Raw genomic sequence first — 14,166 nt, forward strand, 5'->3', positions numbered from 1 at the left:
TAAGAGGAATGGAACGGAAAAATCGAAATATCCAGTGGGATGTGAACTTTTTGAACCTGTTGCTGCCCCTCCATGGAGACTGGCTGTCCGGGGGTATCTACTCCTTGATAGATCACTGCAGAATTAGAATGTTTGTACCATATTTATTTATTCTCAGTTGACATTCTTACCTTTTAATACATAGCTTAATTCATTTAGGTAACCCCTTATCAGATAACAATCCGATGATAAACAGTCTCAGTCTTGTTTTTAGAACCAAAAGCTTTTTATCAAGAAAGAAATCACAGTTGATACCTTATCATGATACCTTACTTACATTTTCCTCAACATTAAATTCAGTCTTTACTCAATTTATTATAACATTTCTAAAAACTGTAACATTTACATGCATAATCTCACTTATTTGTGTGGAAAGCTCCAGATATTGAACCACTTATGAAATTATCATTTTATGCCCTTAACATTTTGTTATTTTCAAGGCATGACTATAGGATAATTTCTTATTTTGCTTTTTGGATGATGTTAGAAATTTATAATAATACCTTGAAACAATAAAGCTAGAAGTTTAGAAACCAGATGAGTTATGTGTGGCCTAAATCATCATGTCAAGCTAAGTGTAGTGGTTAAATTTGTAAGGGCTTCCTCAATAGCAAGCTGTGGAATTTTTTATTACTATCATAGGCCTTATGCTTATGACATAGAAACATTTCTCCTATCACTCAATCCTGAATTACCGTATACCTGAGGACAAAAATCATAAGAGAAAGAAAAGTATTAAGAGCATGTTATTGCTCAAGAAGGTTCTTATACTCTATGCTAAACTTAGGAGGAAAAGGTTCTTTTAAAAACATCTTAGACATTTATTATGACTATAAAAAGCATATTTACAAAGCCAACTTTTTTTTTTTTTTTTTTTTTTTTTTTTTTTTTTTTTTTTTTTTTTTTTTTACTTTTAGGGTCAAATTGTTTCATCATAGACAGACAGGGAAAATAAAATACTTTGGTTATCAGAGGAGAGAAATGAAATACCGAGTGAAAACACATTAGAGTCCTATTGTCTGGTATTTCACGGTGTCCCAAAGCAGGTTTTGGTTGTTAAGAAAAACTTAAGAATAAACTCTTGTCAATTAGTAAGAAATGCCATTAAGATGACTATGCTAAGATCCTTATGTGTTTTTCTTGGTTTACATTAGTTGTGACGTTTCTTAAATGGAATATAAGCCTATAAAGAAAAATCCCTTAGTAATGTTACATTACAGGTATGCTGTATCCTACACACATGTCAAACCCTGAAGTGTCAACACTGTATATGTTTGCGTATGTGTATATGTATGTATATATACATATATATATATATATATATGTATTCATATGTACGAAGTCTCACAGCTTACTAAAAACAGTATGGTTTGCTTAACTGCGATTTCAGTAGACAAGCTCTTACACCGGCCTCCATTTACAGATGGAGTATGTCACCAAAGCAACACCGTTTTTCACTTCATTCATTCTCACCGTGCTACCCACCTACATTTCACTGAAATTAATCTTCCTTTAATTAACGTGAATTTTAAAATAATACTAAAACAAGTTAACCCAGATAGTCAAGAATCTTAACAAACAGCATAAACGCCCAAGTAGAAGTATCCCTTCCCCATCAATTCTCGCCACAGCATCCTGCCAAGTAGTCTTGATTTTGCACTGAGAGTTTCCTTCCGCCACATCCTTTCACTTAAGCCTACAGCTGAGATCTTAGGTGACATACCTTTCACCTCCAGTTTGCATTCGATCTCCACTGTCCCCAGGTCGTTGACCGCTTTGCAGCAGTAAGTGCCTCCATCATAGGGACTAGGCTTGCGGATCTCCAGGGTGCAGACTCCTTGGTTGCTGAACATCCTGTATCTTGGGTCATCCACAATAGCCACTTTGTTTTTCATCCAGGTGATTTTGGGCTGAAGTCCAGATTGAAGAAACTCAAGTCAAAGCCTGTTTGTAGGTAGCGTGTTAAGAGCCCCTCTGACCCAGGGTTTGTATGTAGCATGTTAAGAGCCCCTCTGACCCAGGGTTTGTATGTAGCATGTTAAGAGCCCCTCTGACCCGGGGTTTGTATGTAGCATGTTAAGAGCCCCTCTGACCCAGTGACAGGATTTTAAAGAATGGATTAGGAAGAAAGGGCATCTAAGATGTAGACAACAACTTGGGTCCTGTTTGTCTCAAATTCTATTCCATTGGAAGGAAAGCGAAGGGGTTAGCTCTAAAGAAGAAAGCTGGAGTTTGTTGTGCAGACAGCTTGAGAGCAATCTTCCCAGAAGGATTAAGTTGCATTCCAAATTAATCTACTTGGGCACAAAATGTTCAGTCAGAAGATAAATGAATTCTAAGCCTCTGATGTCCTGCATGTGTGCTTGTGGATGTGCTAGTTTGATTGTGAAAATCATTGCACAGCGCACATCAAATCATGTTGTGTGCCTTGACTATACACGTTCTTCGACAATTATTTCTAGATTAAGAAAAATTGACCTACAGGGTTGTGATAGGAATTCGTAACAGAGTGTATGTATATACTGGGTATTTTCAGAGAATTCCCAAACAGTGCCATGATCATCTGATTGTCTCCTCTTTCCCCAAAGAGTCTCTAATTCTGTATAGCTTACATATGCTCTCGGGGCACATCACCTCCCCTCTGACATCGTATTTATTGTCTAGTGGTAGGAGACCCGCTCCAGCTGGGTAATACAAGCTCAGCAAAGCTCTAGTCACCCAGAAGGTGCTCGTGTGCTCCTTGACCCCTGATCTACATTTGCAGTCACTGACCTCCCCTGCTTTCCTCCCTTCTCCTTCCCTCTGTAAACATACTCAGCCTTGACCTGCTCTCTCCCACTCTGCCTTTATTACTGTGTCTCCCTCAGATCCCAGTCAGAGCCTTTGCTGTCTTTTATGCAGCCCTCTCCCATCCTCCACCTTTCAAATGAGACCATCCCGAGGCTCACATCCGGGTCCTTGGCTTTTTACTGCCTTCCTTTCTCAATGCCGTATATTCCTTGGCAGAGCTTGAGCTCTAAGGGGCGGTGTGGAGCACCTCCGTGCTGAGACTCCCCAGCTGAGAGCAGCAGCCTGAGCCTGCCTTCTAAACTCGGGGTTAACATTTCTGCTCCCAGGTGGAGGTCCCCACATCACATTTGCTTACACATGAATTCAGCACCTTCCCCCACGCTCCTCCTGGCTTTTCCCTTTGCCTTACCCCATTCTACCCAGACACAGGCCACTGTTACTGAGTTCCATTCTGTCAGAGTTTTCAAAATTTGAGCATACTTTCCCTTGGTGCCACCCAGAGATAGAGACCACTATGGACAACATTTGTTAATTCTTGCTTTTAAACACCAACAACGCCGGGGCGGTGGTGGTGCATGCCTTTAATCCCAGTACTCGGGAGGCAGAGGCAGGCAGATTTCTGTGAGTTCGAGACCAGCCTGGTCTCCAAAGCAAGTTCCAGGAAAGGCACAAAGCTACACAGAGAAACCCTGTCTCAAAAAACCAAAACAATAAATAAATAAACACCAACAACAAGAGACTTGAGAACCTTTCTAAGTGTCCTCTATTGAATGTGATCACCCAGTTTTAGCGCTCTGCACCCTTAGCAGAGCATGTTTTATATTCTGCCCTGAGTGTTGCAGGACATTTGATCACATTGTGAACCCAGAGACTGTGTTACTTACTGGAAAAAAAAAACGTGTTTCTAGTTGTGGTTTGGCTCAGCCTTAGCACACTCCTTTCCATTTGAATGTTGGAAACAGGATTAAATAAAGTCAACCATAGGTCAAGAGGCGGAGCAAGCACTCAGTTGACAGGAAGTGAACATAGGATTATTAAGAAAAAACATAGAGAGTAGGAGGGAGCCAGGAGGACAGAGAGAGACGCAGAGGAAGTGGAGGGGAGGGACATGGAGTTTGAAGGGAAGGTTGTTTGAGGCAGCTGATAGAAGGATCTTTCTGGGATGGAGGAAGGGCAGCTGGGTGCTTTCTCAGCCTCTCTGAGCGAGCAGGCTTTCTCCCCAACATCTGGCTCCGAGTCTTTATTGATAAAATTGAACATTGGAGATTTTGTTAAAAACAACACCTGAATTATCATGTGAGAGACCTCTTGATGAGTCAACATGACCACCGAAGTTTTCCAGGTAGAACAATATCCCCTCTGCTTACCTCTTGCTTCTTTCCTGTAGTTTTATTTCTTTAGTGGCTGTCTATTAGTTAATAAAGACGTATACCCCGTTTGTTCCTACTAATTTAAATACTGTAATTATTTATCCACAAACCCCACCTTCCTTCACTCTCCCCATTCTAGAAAGACACAGAAGTTGGAAGTCCCGTTTATCGCTTTGCTTGCCATTATAACAAGGCAAATATAAAAAGTTTTGGAATCAGTTCTTAAATTTCAGTGATTTGACAGTACAACACAGTACCTTAGGATTTCCTCGGACGCTGCAGTTCAGGGTGGCATTATAACCAGCGATGGCGTAGGTGTTCACCAAAGGCTGAGTAAACATGGGAGCCTCCGTGAAATCAAAGTCTCCATATACTGGATTTTTGTAGACTTTACCTTAAAAATGAGTGGTGAAAGATGTTTAAAAAATAGAAGTTGGCTTGAGATGTATTATTCTTGGCATCCTTTACTCATGAGTAAATCTTCCTTTGCCAGGCGGTGATGGCGCATACCTTCAATCCCAGCACTCGGGAGGCAGAGGCAGGAGGGTCTCTGTGAGTTCGAGGCCAGCCTGGTCTACAGAGTGAGTTCCAGGACAGGCACCAAAACTACACAGAGAAACCCTGTCTCCAAAACAAAACAAAACAACAAAAAAACTTCCTTCAACTCAGAAAATTACAAGAAAATGCCATGTGGCATTTACTCTAACCGGGACACTGTAGCCAGTCACACCTGAGGTAGAAGCCACAGTGGCCATGAGATACTAAACCTAGTGCTGAACAGATAGAGCTGGCCTTCTGAGTTTCTCCATCAAGTGTGTCCTAATGTGAGAATTACAGTGAAGGACTTGAGAGACTGGAGTGACTGGATGAAAGCTGAAATTTAGCTCCCCGTTTCTTTAGAGCGAGTCTCATGCCACGCCACATCGAAGGCGCCCAAAATAAACAGAAAACCAGGGGATTTTTCCTATCTGCCTGACATCCACCAGGAATAGACCCAGGGACCAGAAACTGGAATGAATCGAATTGGTAAAATCTATAATAATAGTGTGATTCCCCTAGAAAAAAAATTACTTGTAGAATTGAAATTTTACTTCAATATTGCTACCATAATTTCCCAGCATATGTTCACTCTTGTTCCCCATCTCCATATCTCCTCTTTCACTCTTTTGTTTTAAAGTTTTTTGTTTTTTTAATTGTGTATCCAGTGTTCTGGCTGCATGTATGCCTTCAGGCCAGAAGAGGGCGCCAGATCTCATTACGGTTGGCTGTGAGCCACCACGTGGTTGCTGGAAATTGAACTCAGGACCTCTGGAAGAACAGCTCGTGCTCTGAGCCATCTCTCCAGGCCCTCCTCTTTCATTCTTTTCCATTGACTCAACCAAGGTCTCCAAATGTCAGTCCACCTCCAACTCACCGTCCTTGGCAATCACAGCACTCTGCTTAGTCATTGTCGCGTCCTCACTTAGGCCACACATGTTTTCAGCAAAGACCCGGAAGTAATATTCGTTCCCTATGACCAGCTCGGTAATGGTGGCATTGGTTCGGTGGTAATGCTCGATGACAGTGAACCATTCCTGAAGGGGAAACATGACTATTATTTGAGGAAAATCACCTATTGATTGGAATACAAAGAATGTGTCATCAGGCAGTGGTGGTGCACACCTTTAATAACCAGAACTTGGGAGGCAGAGGCAGGTGGATCTCTGTGAGTTCGAGGCCAGCCTGGTCTACAGAGTGGGTTGTTTTGGGGGAAAAAAATGTGTCATTAAAAAAAAAAAAGCACTAATTTCTATGTTGAGAGCAATGACAATAGACATTTAATATTATATAACTTATCTACCATGGCCTGCACCAATTGAGTCCATTTACATGTTAGATTCATATCATCTACTATATATCTATAGCATATAGATTCTTATAGAGTTTTGTTTTTGTTTTGTTTTGTTTTTGAGGCAGGGTTTCTCTGTGTAAGTTTGGAGTCTGTCCTGGAACTCCCTGTGTAGACCAAGCTGGCCTCGAACTCACAGAGATCCACCTGCCTCTATCTCCCTAAGTGCTGGGATTAAAGGTATGCGCCACCGCCACCCATCGCATATAGATTCTTTTTTTTTTTAATGGAATTTTTTTTTTAATTTATTATATATACAGTGTAATGTCTGCATATATCCTTGCAGGCCAGAAGAGGGCACCAGATCTCATTACAGATGGTTGTGAGCCACCATATAGTTGCTGGGAATTGAACTCAGGACCTCTGGAAGAATAGCCAGTGTTCTTAACCTCTGACCCATCTCTCCAGCCCCTCGCATATAGATTCTTATTCAGCGGTTAGCACAACTCTGTTCCTCATCAAGTCTGATTCTTTCAGAGCCCCAATTCCTCATCTATGATAAACCATTATTCCCACAGGGTTGCATCTTGAACACATCAGGTGGTTTTTTTTTTTTTTTCTCAGAAACTTAGCACATAATGTAACTTTCAAAATCGTTCTTTTCTAGTTGATGTCTACCCATTTAAAAAAAAAATTTTTTTTTTTTGGTTTTAAGCCCATACCATTTAATGTTTATTTCACAAGGAGAAAGCATTGCATGGTGAATATTTATGGAATGAAGAATGAATTCCCTTTGCCTTTCACCCCCGGCTTTAGACTATCTTAGCTTTAAATAACCAAGCAAGATAAGTATCTGTACTTATTTTGTAGATAAGGAAACGGGGACCAAGGAGGTCAAGGGATTGGTCATGCACACATGACTTAAGCGGCAGCCCTGGATTTACTTCAATTCTGCGACTTGAAAGGCCCCACCTTCCTGGCTCAGCCACTTGGCTCTTCCATACCCCCGACAGACTTCACCAGAGAAACCTCCCAACCATCCCATGGCCCCGGGCGGAAGTGGCTTTGCCACACTTACCATGCTCTTCTTGTCGGCCTTCTGGATAGTGTACCCTGTGATGGCCGCATTGCCGTCGTCCTTGGGTGGTGTCCATGTCAGAGCAACGTTCTCTCCCCACACGTCCTCAATAGTCACAGACTGGGGCGGCCCCGGGCGGTCTGTGGGATGGAGTCATGCCGCCACTGTGAGTTCCCATTCCCGTCTAGTCTACACCCTGTTACAGGAGGATATCCTAACATGCCCTTCTTCCTGTTGCAGGAGGCATTGCTCTTCCAGTCTCTGCACGGGTCTGCACAGAACCCATGCGCCCTTCCTCCCAGACAGGGCCAAGGGTCTCTCACTCCTCTTAGCTTAGAAAACCCCTTAAAGTTCGGTGAGAGGAAAACAGTGCTTGGGTTAAAGAACTCAGGTCTCCCAGAGGAAGTTTCTCTTTACTTAACTGGTTCTCAACCTGTGGGTCACAGCCCCCTCGGGGGTCAAATGACTCTTTCACAGGGGTTACATATCAGATATTTACCTCATGATTCACAACAGCAGCAAAACTACAGTTATGAAGTGGCAATAAAACAATTTTTATGGTTGGGGGTCACCACACCATGAGTAACTGTATCAAAGGGTTGTAGCATTAGGAAGGTTGAGAACCAGTGATCTAGTTAGAGAACCTCAAGTCCAGTCCCAGCCAATGGACTGGAAAAAAAAATGATTGGAAACAAGGCTTCTTTTTGCACTAATAATTAATTAACAGATTTTTATTGTTCGGTGTTTTAGACATTAAACTTAGCATCCTTCTGCCTTAGCCTTCTACATGCTGGAATTCTAGGCATGCACCCCTATGCTGGGTTCTTAAATTCTCCCTGTGTATGTGTGTGAGTGGAATATGTATATATGTATGTATGTATGTATATGTCAGGGGGGGATACACACATGTGGAAGCCACAGGAGGCTTTCATGTGTTCTCTCTCACTCTCCACTTTACTTCTTTGAGGTAGAGTCTATTCCTGAACCTGGGACTACTGCTTTTCAGCTAAGATAGGCAGGTAGCAAACCACAGCAATGCTGGGATCTCCTTTCACCTCAGTGCTGGGGTTAGAGGCACATGTGGGACCACACCTGGCTTGCTCTATGGGTGCTGGAACCCAATCCCAGGCCCGCATGCTGTGTAGCAAAAGCTCGTGCCCTGAGAGCCTCCTAAGTTTACTTACCGATGCTGCAAAAACTACAGAATAGTTTAAGCTGTGTATGTGTGTGGGGTGTGTGTGTCTGTGTCTGTGTCTGTGTGTGTGTATGTGTGTGTGTGTGTGTGTGTGTGTGTGTGTGTGTGTCTCAGGGGGAGGGGTCTGTGTATAAGGATCACAAAAATGAGAACTAACCTATTTGTTTACTTTCTACGAGTACTAACTAGCATAAGCGATCAACTCTTTTTGTGTTCAATTGTTGGGCTCTGTTGGCTTATCTTTACATTAGGAAAAAGTCTTCACTCTCCACTCAAACTACAACTGGTGAATTTTGGGTGTGGGAAGAACATTTTATTTTTATTTTTGGGGGGTTTTAAATTTTTTTATTAGAATTTTTATATAAAAGTTTTTAAAAATTTTATTGTTGTTGATTTCTTTTATCTATCTATCTATTCATTTATTTATTTATTTTGAGTAAACCCAAAGCTTATTTTAAGCCACAGTCATCCTAGGGTTCCCCCTGCTACATAGCCTCCCTGGTTCTGTGGGTTGCAGTCTGATTGTACAAGAATATTTTAAACTGTCTAGAAGCTACTATGTTTTCTTCAGCATAAAACATACTTTATCATCAGGGAATTAGAAATTGAAAGCCAGAGAACAATATTAAGCAATGCAGATTGAGTTCACTAAGTATAGTATGTCCACTAATTTTCTTGCACACATGGTCTCCCATTAGTATATTAGTGAAAGTTATTTTGAAATACTAACAAATCTTACTGTTCTTGCTGCTTTTTTCTTTTTTAATCATTCTCTTCTTTCCTTTCTTTTTTTAGGTTTTTTGTTTGTTTGTTTTTTGAGATAGGGCCTTTCTCTGTCTATGTATCCTGGATCTCGCTCTGTAGATCAGGCTGGCCTTGAACTCACAGAGATCCTTCTGCCTCTGCCTCCCCAGTGCTAGGATTAAAGGCGTGTGCCACCATTGCCTGGAATCTCTTTTTTAATCTTAAAAATATGTTTGTGTAGAACAAGCCTAACACATTCCTATCTCCCCCCAAATGACAGAGACCGTTCGTCTCCATCCTCCTTTGACAGAATGTTCTAGCTCCTTCCCCGAGACCTACCTACGATCTGGATGTCAATGGAGGCGTTTTCCACATACTTGTCCACTTTGACCTGCAGGTCGTACTTGCCAGAGTGGCTCCTCTCCGCTTTCCTAATGAAGATGATGGTATCAGTTTCTGAGTTGCGAATGTTTATTTGATTCTTATCAATTTCTTCCCCATCCTTCTTCCAGGTCAGTTCTGGTCTTGGTTTGCCCTAAAATGAAAAAACGGAAAAGTTGAAGGGGAGAAATAACATTGTCTTGGAATTTTTTTTTTTTTTAACATCACAAGAATGACAATGGCTTAACTTATTTTAGGCAAGGATGGCAGATGCCACATCCGGACCTGGTGGTAGGTGACACTTGCCAAGCAAGGCCACTTCAGCTGATGGCCTTCTGTGTTTCAGGGACATAACGCTTATTATTTCCCTCAGTCTACACATAAATAAGAACCATTATCCTCACTGATTTGGAAAGAGGGGTTCAGTGATTTGCCCAAAGCCTTCAAGTTAAGAAACTTCTAGAATAGTTCTATGTGGATCTGCCAGACTCCAGCAGGGTAGTGCGTGTGCTCTGGGACCCCGGAACTTACGCTTGATTACTGACCACTTAATAAATGGCGTGACCTTGGGAAAACTGTTAAACTCTGTGCCTCAGTTTCTCAATCTGTAAGACAAGGACAATAGTAGTGTCCACTTCACAGACTGAAGTCTTCTGTAGACAGCATCAGGGTTCAGCAGTAGCAGCTAAAGCTAATTATTTTCTTACATACTGTGTTCCCCTCCCAGGCTGCTCTCGAGTCTTTCTAGCTGTTGACCCAATTAAGAAATTATAAAATTATAATCTTATCCATAGACACAAGTTTTTCTTTCTTTCTTTCTTTCTTTCTTTCTTTCTTTCTTTCTTTCTTTCTTTCTTCATTCCTTTCTCTCTCTCTCTCTCTCTCTCTCTCTTCTTTCTTTTTTTTGAGACAGGCTCTCATGTAGCCCAAAATAGCTTCAAGTTCCCTGAGTAGCCTAGGATAGCTTTGAATTCCTGATCCCCCCCCCCTTTTTATCTTCTGAGTTAAGATTACAGGCATGCCCCACCACACCTGGCACATTTGTTCATTTGATATAGACCTTGTTATGTGGATCAGCTGTCCTGTTATCCGCTTTAAACTCATAGTGGTCTCTCGGCCTCAGCCTGCTGAGCACTGTAAGTACAGGCATGAGCAAGGTGTGTGTGTGTGTGTGTGTGTGTGTGTGTGTGTGTGTGTGTGTGAACATGTGTGTGTATGAACATGTGTGTGTGCTTGTGTGAGAGAGAGAATGACCTAAATTGACTATTGTTTTTTAAAAAAAGCCAGATTAGCTGGGTGGTGGTGGTGCATACCTTTAATCCCAGCACTTGGGAGGCAGAGGCAGGTGTATCTCTGTGAGTTCGAGGCCAGCCTGGGCTACAGTGTGAGATCCAGGAAAGGCTTCAAAGCTACACAGAGAAACCCTGTCTCAAATAAATGAATAAATAAATAAATAAATACATACATACATGCATACATTAAAAAAGATTTTAAAAAAGCCAGGTTAATCTTATAAACAGCAGATTTTGCTAGAGTGATTATTTTGCAATGGGTTTGTATTTCAGTTAGTGACATCAAGATTTCAAAGTAGAGTTCTGTTTGGTTGGGAGCCATTGTGGAAACTAAGAGAACGCTGTTTTGTTGGGTATGAGCACCTGAGTGCAGACAATCGTGTCACAGACAGCTGGGCCACAGAGACTCTTGCAGCATTTCTTCATCTCCTCTCTGATATCCCTGCCCCACCCCACCGAGTCTTCAGGCATGACGAGGTCTCTGTGTCCTGCAGAACTGAAATCTGACAGGTTTATGGCATTTTCCACTATTGACCTGATCTTTCTGGGTCATTCAACTCATGATGAACTTAAAGGCTGGACCACCTCCCTCCACCTTTTCAACTCGCCAGCCTGGAGAGACATGGTAAGAGGTTTCGACTCTCACCTGGAAAGGGATAACCAGATTGACGGCTTCTCCAACCCGGCGGATGTAAGTCTGCTTCAGGTGCCTCGGGATGCGAATCTTCGGCGGCTCTGGGAAGGGTGGAGAAGCCCATTTGTGCAATCAGTACAGCAGCCTGGGAACGGCCTTTCGTAAGCGGAACGGCACCGCGCTCATGACCCATCCATGACCCACGATCCCATCTCTGCCGCACAATTTTAGATGTTTCACAGTATATTGAGCAAATTTGGTCCAAACTGTTTTCTTTAAGCACAGATGCCATTTATCTATTTATCTGTTTATTTGTTTATCTATTTATTTATTTATTTGTAGGTTTTTTTGACAAGATTTCTCTGTGTAGTTATTTATTTATTTATTTAATTTTTTAAAAATTTTTTTCTAGAGCTGAGGACTGAACCCAAGCAAGCGCTCTACTACTGAGCTAAATCCCCAACCCCTGTATAGTTATTTTTAAGATGCATTTTTTTTTTTTGATTTTTCGAGATAGGGTTTCTCTGTGTAGCTTTGCGCCTTTCCTGGAACTCACTCTGTAGACCAGGCTGGCCTCGAACTCACAGAGATCCGCCTGGCTCTGCCTCCCGAGTGCTGGGATTAAAGGCGTGCGCCGCCACCACCGCCCGGCTAAAATGTATTTTTATGGGATTAGAGAGATGGCTCAGCATTTAAGAGTGCTGGCTGATCTTCTAGTGGGTCCTCTGTGAGTCCTCTTTGATTCCCAGGACTCACATGGTAACTCAAAACTGTAACTCTCGTTATAGGAGATTCAGTGCTGTCTTCTGGCCTCTTTCGATACCAGGCACAAACATAGCATCCTAGCATACATACAGGCAAAACACTCATAAACATAAGATAAAGTAAAATGATAAAAAAGAAAGCATTTGAGTACTTAGAGAACTAGAGGACAAGTAATCCTCCTGCCTCAGCCTTTCAAGCAGGGCATATAGTACTATAACCACATTCAATACATGATTTGTTTGATAGGTATTGGTCATTTGGAAACAATTACTGTATAGAATTGTGGAGATCTTCTGAATGCTGACTATTTTATTGTATACTATTTTAAATTTTTATTTGTTGATAGGACCACCGTATCAATCAATATTTTTAAGTATTCAAAAGCTGTCGATGCATGTCTGCAAGTCTGATGACCTGTGTTCAGTCCCTGAAACCCACATGGTGGGAAGAGAAAACCAAGTTTTGAAAGTTGGTGTCCAGTCCAGAAAACAAGTTATGGGCTTAAGGACCAAGATTAATGCAATTGACATTCGTTATGTTTGATTGACAAGACTCTGAGGCAAAACTGAGCCTTCTCTTTAACTGTGAGCACACGGAGGGGACGTAGCTGTCATAGCTCTTTGCCACTGACTTGATTCATGTCAACACACCAATGGCTTCCTTTACACCATCAGGACAGACGTAAGGACGTTGAAAGGGGCCCAGATGTACCTGTACCATCATGAACATGGTTGTGACTTGGCGGGCCCTCTTGAGCTAGAGTGCAGGTGCAGTTCCAATGCAGTTCCTTCAGGGCATCTGGCCAAGTCATTGAACTGCTCTTCTGAGTACTAAATTATAACATTTTATATAAAATTTATATAAAAACTGACCGCCTACACTGCCTAAAAAAGCAGTGTTTTGTTAATCTTTAATTCCCAGGAAACACACCTAAAATATCAAAGGAGGGGCAGTAAAAATAAATTTTAAGAAAGAGGTGTGTGTGTGTGTGTGTGTGTGTGTGTGTGTGTGTGTGTGTGTGTGCGTGCGCGCGCGCACATTGCAGAAGTCAACCTTGGTGTCATTCCTCAGGACAATATGTCCACCTTGGGCTTTTGTTGTTGCCTTGTTTTTTGAGGCGGGATCTCCCTGGCCTGGAGCTTGCTGATTGGCTAGGCTGGCCAGCCAGTGACCCCCCCCCCCCCAAGAATCTCGCTGTATGTGTCTCTCCAGCATTGGGATTATAGCATATCACCCTGCCTGGCTTTCTTATGTTGGTTCTGGTGACCAAACTCAAGTCTTCATGCCTACAGGAGGGCTTTACTGACTGAGTCATCTCCCCCGCCTCCCTAGAAAGAGATTTTAAAAGGTAAAAGCAAAGAGTGGAAAAGGCAGAGTAAATGTGAGAGCCGTACCACCTACCTATAACTTCCTTCACGAGGATGGGCTGAGAATAATACTTGGGCTCGCTAGCACCAGCTGCATTAATAGCCTTCACGCGTACGAAGATCTTTGCGTCCGTGGGGAGGCCATTGATGGTGAACTTCGTCTTGTCAATCAGGTCCGTGTTTGCAACTATCCAGTCCTCAGCTAAGACCAGTGAAAGAAAGGGGAAAGAAGCAGGAACCGTGTTTAGTGAGAGAAGCCATCCCAGGCCATCACAAACAACTCCAACTTAGCATTTCACAGTCACACTTAAATCCTTCAGAAAGAACATGATTTGGACTAGACTCAGGTTATGACTATTTAAATACCTGAGAAAATGCCCCCCAAATGGCTAGCATAAACAACAGGAAGTATTAAATTAGACTCTGTTATTTCTGAAAAAAATAAAAACAAAAAACTCGTACTTAGGAATAAAGTGCCCTGAATAATAGTAAGTGCTCTCACTAATTTTGTAGCAGCTTTACTCTAACTTGGTTCCATACTGCTCGATGCAGTCTTGACATTTAGGCCTTGATAAACTTTAAAGTTCAGAAAGACAGGAAATTGCCCTTCTCATGAAGGAAGGGCATTATTCTTGCCACGTGGTCTGTTTTATCTCAGCTGCTTTGTTATCACGGAACATTAA

At 42.1% G+C, this 14,166-nt stretch overlaps 1 protein-coding gene across 18 annotated transcripts in view; it reads right to left on the reverse strand.

Annotated features, from left to right (window-relative positions):
* The window catches only part of Mybpc1 (myosin binding protein C1), an 85,499-nt gene that overhangs the window by 2,716 nt on the left and 68,617 nt on the right, over positions 1-14,166 (reverse strand). For 15 of the 18 annotated variants that reach the window (XM_042263125.2, XM_076554584.1, XM_042263122.2 and 12 more), the window contains 7 exons: positions 13,518-13,685; positions 11,364-11,452; positions 9,384-9,579; positions 7,106-7,245; positions 5,614-5,773; positions 4,457-4,593; positions 1,763-1,949 (listed from right to left, as the gene is read on the reverse strand). In XM_042263125.2, coding sequence (XP_042119059.1) covers positions 1,763-1,949; positions 4,457-4,593; positions 5,614-5,773; positions 7,106-7,245; positions 9,384-9,579; positions 11,364-11,452; positions 13,518-13,685 — 1,077 coding nt within the window. Of the gene's footprint in view, positions 1-56; positions 116-1,762; positions 1,950-4,456; positions 4,594-5,613; positions 5,774-7,105; positions 7,246-9,383; positions 9,580-11,363; positions 11,453-13,517; positions 13,686-14,166 lie in introns of all 18 variants that reach the window. The other 3 variants (XM_076554588.1, XM_076554580.1, XM_006979841.4) reach the window with 1 other exon arrangement.

The sequence above is a fragment of the Peromyscus maniculatus genome, chromosome 18, assembly GCF_049852395.1.
Source record: "Peromyscus maniculatus bairdii isolate BWxNUB_F1_BW_parent chromosome 18, HU_Pman_BW_mat_3.1, whole genome shotgun sequence".
NCBI classification, from domain to species: Eukaryota; Metazoa; Chordata; class Mammalia; order Rodentia; family Cricetidae; genus Peromyscus; species Peromyscus maniculatus.